General features: G+C 69.0%; 1 protein-coding gene across 1 annotated transcript in view; it reads right to left on the bottom strand.

The window, feature by feature from the left end:
* Window positions 1-2: 2 nt before the first annotated feature.
* The window catches only part of LOC107199058 (semaphorin-4C-like), a gene marked incomplete at its 3' end in the record, with an annotated part of 15,012 nt that continues 13,105 nt past the window's right edge, over window positions 3-1,909 (bottom strand). The window contains exons 6-9 of the mRNA XM_033511663.1: window positions 1,637-1,797; window positions 1,358-1,515; window positions 917-987; window positions 3-613 (exon numbers count right to left, since the gene is read on the bottom strand). Coding sequence (XP_033367554.1) covers window positions 3-613; window positions 917-987; window positions 1,358-1,515; window positions 1,637-1,797 — 1,001 coding nt within the window. The remainder of the gene's footprint in view (window positions 614-916; window positions 988-1,357; window positions 1,516-1,636; window positions 1,798-1,909) is intronic.

Genomic DNA, 1,909 nt, shown 5'->3' with positions numbered 1-1,909 from the left:
CCGTTGCGGCAGCAGGCGCCGCCGGCCGTGCTGGCGTGGCCGGGCACGATCTTGAGCGACCCGTCCGAGTAGTAATAACTGGAAGGATCCCAAAGCTTCTCGTCCGAGTCGGAGGCGGCGCTGGAGGCGAAGCGAGGGCTGGGCGGCTCTTTGGGCAGCTCGATGGGGTACACCAGGGTGCTCTCGATGGCTTTGGTGGCTTTGCCCAGCTCGTGGCGCAGCCGGCGCCACAGCGACAGCACGGCCAGCAGCAGCAGCAGGCACAGGGCGCCCAGGCACACGGCCAGCACCCAGACGGCGCCCAGGTTCTCCAGCGGCGCCCGAGTCTCCAGCGGAGCGCCCGGGCCGGGCAGCACGGCCACGCGGTACTCCTGGGCCGGCAGCAGGGCGCCCTGCTCCTCGGCCAGGCAGCGGTACGTGCCGCTGTGCTCAGCCCCCGCCGCCGGCACCACCAGCGCCCGCAGCCGCGACTCGCCCAGAAGCAGAAGCTGCTCGGCCGCCAGGGCGCGGCCGTCGAAGGTCCAGAGAGCCCGGGCCAGGTTGGAGCCCAGGCGACACGTCAGGACCAGGTCGGTGCCCGCCACCACCGACACGTTCTTGGGAGTCAGGGGACCTGAGCGGAGAGGGAGGGAGGGGTGAGGTGGGGGGATCTGTGGGGTGGGATCTGTGGGGTGGGATCCATGGGATGGGACCCATGGGATGGGATCCATGGGGTGGGATCCAAGGGATGGGTTGGGATCCATGGGATAAGATTCATGGGATGGGATCCATGGGATGGATGGGATCCATGGGGTGGGATGAATGGGATCCATCTGATGGGATCCATGGGATGGGATGGGATCCATGGGATGGGATGGGATCCATGGGATCCATGGGGTGGCACGGGCACACCCGTGTGCCAGCAGTGGGCTCTCACCTTGCTTGGCCACCTGTGGCACGGAGCAGGCGCTGGTGTCGGAGCTCAGCACGTCCTGCACCAGGTGGGACCTGGGGGGGGACAGCACAGTGAGGGGGTGCTCGTGGTGTCCCCTCCCCAGGGACCCCCAGGGATCCCTGATCCCACCTTGGGACCCTGCAGGGACACCCCAAATTATCACTGGGGACCCTGCAGGGACACCCCAAATTCCCGGTGTCCCCAGTGCTGTCCCCAGTGCTGTCCCCAGTGCTGTCCCCGGTGTCCCCAGTGCTGTCCCCACTGACCCCGGTGTCTCCAGTGGTGTCCCCAGTGTCCCCAGTGGTGTCCCCAGTGATGTCCCCAGTGTCCCCGCTGTCCCCAGTGCTGTCCCCAGTGGTGTCCCCAGTGTCCCCAGTGCTGTCCCCAGTGGTGTCCCCGCTGTCCCCAGTGGTGTCCCCGTACCCGTTGTGGCCGTCGCTGCGGACGCAGGCGCTGCGGTTGCGGCTCCAGGCGCAGTAGGGGTCCCGTGCCAGCACGCAGTCGGTGCAGGACTGGTACCGCCCGCACTCTGCCAGGGGCAGCTGGGCCAGCTGCAGGCGGGACCCGGCGAACAGCAGCTTCTGCCAGGGGAGGGAGGGGACAGCGCTGAGGTGACACTGCCGGGTGACACCGCCGGGTGACACCGCCGGGTGACACCGCCGGGTGATGCCGCGGTGACACCGCCCCCCCTGCCAGGCTCACCTTGGTGCCAGCCAGCGCCAGGCTCTCCACGGGCTGTGCCGGCTCGAACACCTGCAGCTCCTCCACCAGGTGGATGTGGGAGCCCAAATCCAGCGCCTTGTGCACCCAGCCGTCACCTGCGGGTGGGCACGGTGGGCACTCGGGGATGGGGCACGCTGGGGCTGGCCCCTTTGTCCCCTCTGTGCCCTGTCCCCTTTGTCCCCTGTCCCCTGGTGCCCTGTCCCCTGGTGCCCTGTCCCCTCTGTCCCCTCTCCCCTCTGTCCCCTGTCCCCT

The sequence above is a fragment of the Parus major genome, unplaced genomic scaffold (genome assembly GCF_001522545.3).
Source record: "Parus major isolate Abel unplaced genomic scaffold, Parus_major1.1 Scaffold420, whole genome shotgun sequence".
NCBI lineage: Eukaryota > Metazoa > Chordata > Aves > Passeriformes > Paridae > Parus > Parus major.
The sequence above is the reverse complement of the archived record's forward strand: the minus strand, read 5'-3'. Positions and strand labels throughout refer to the sequence as shown.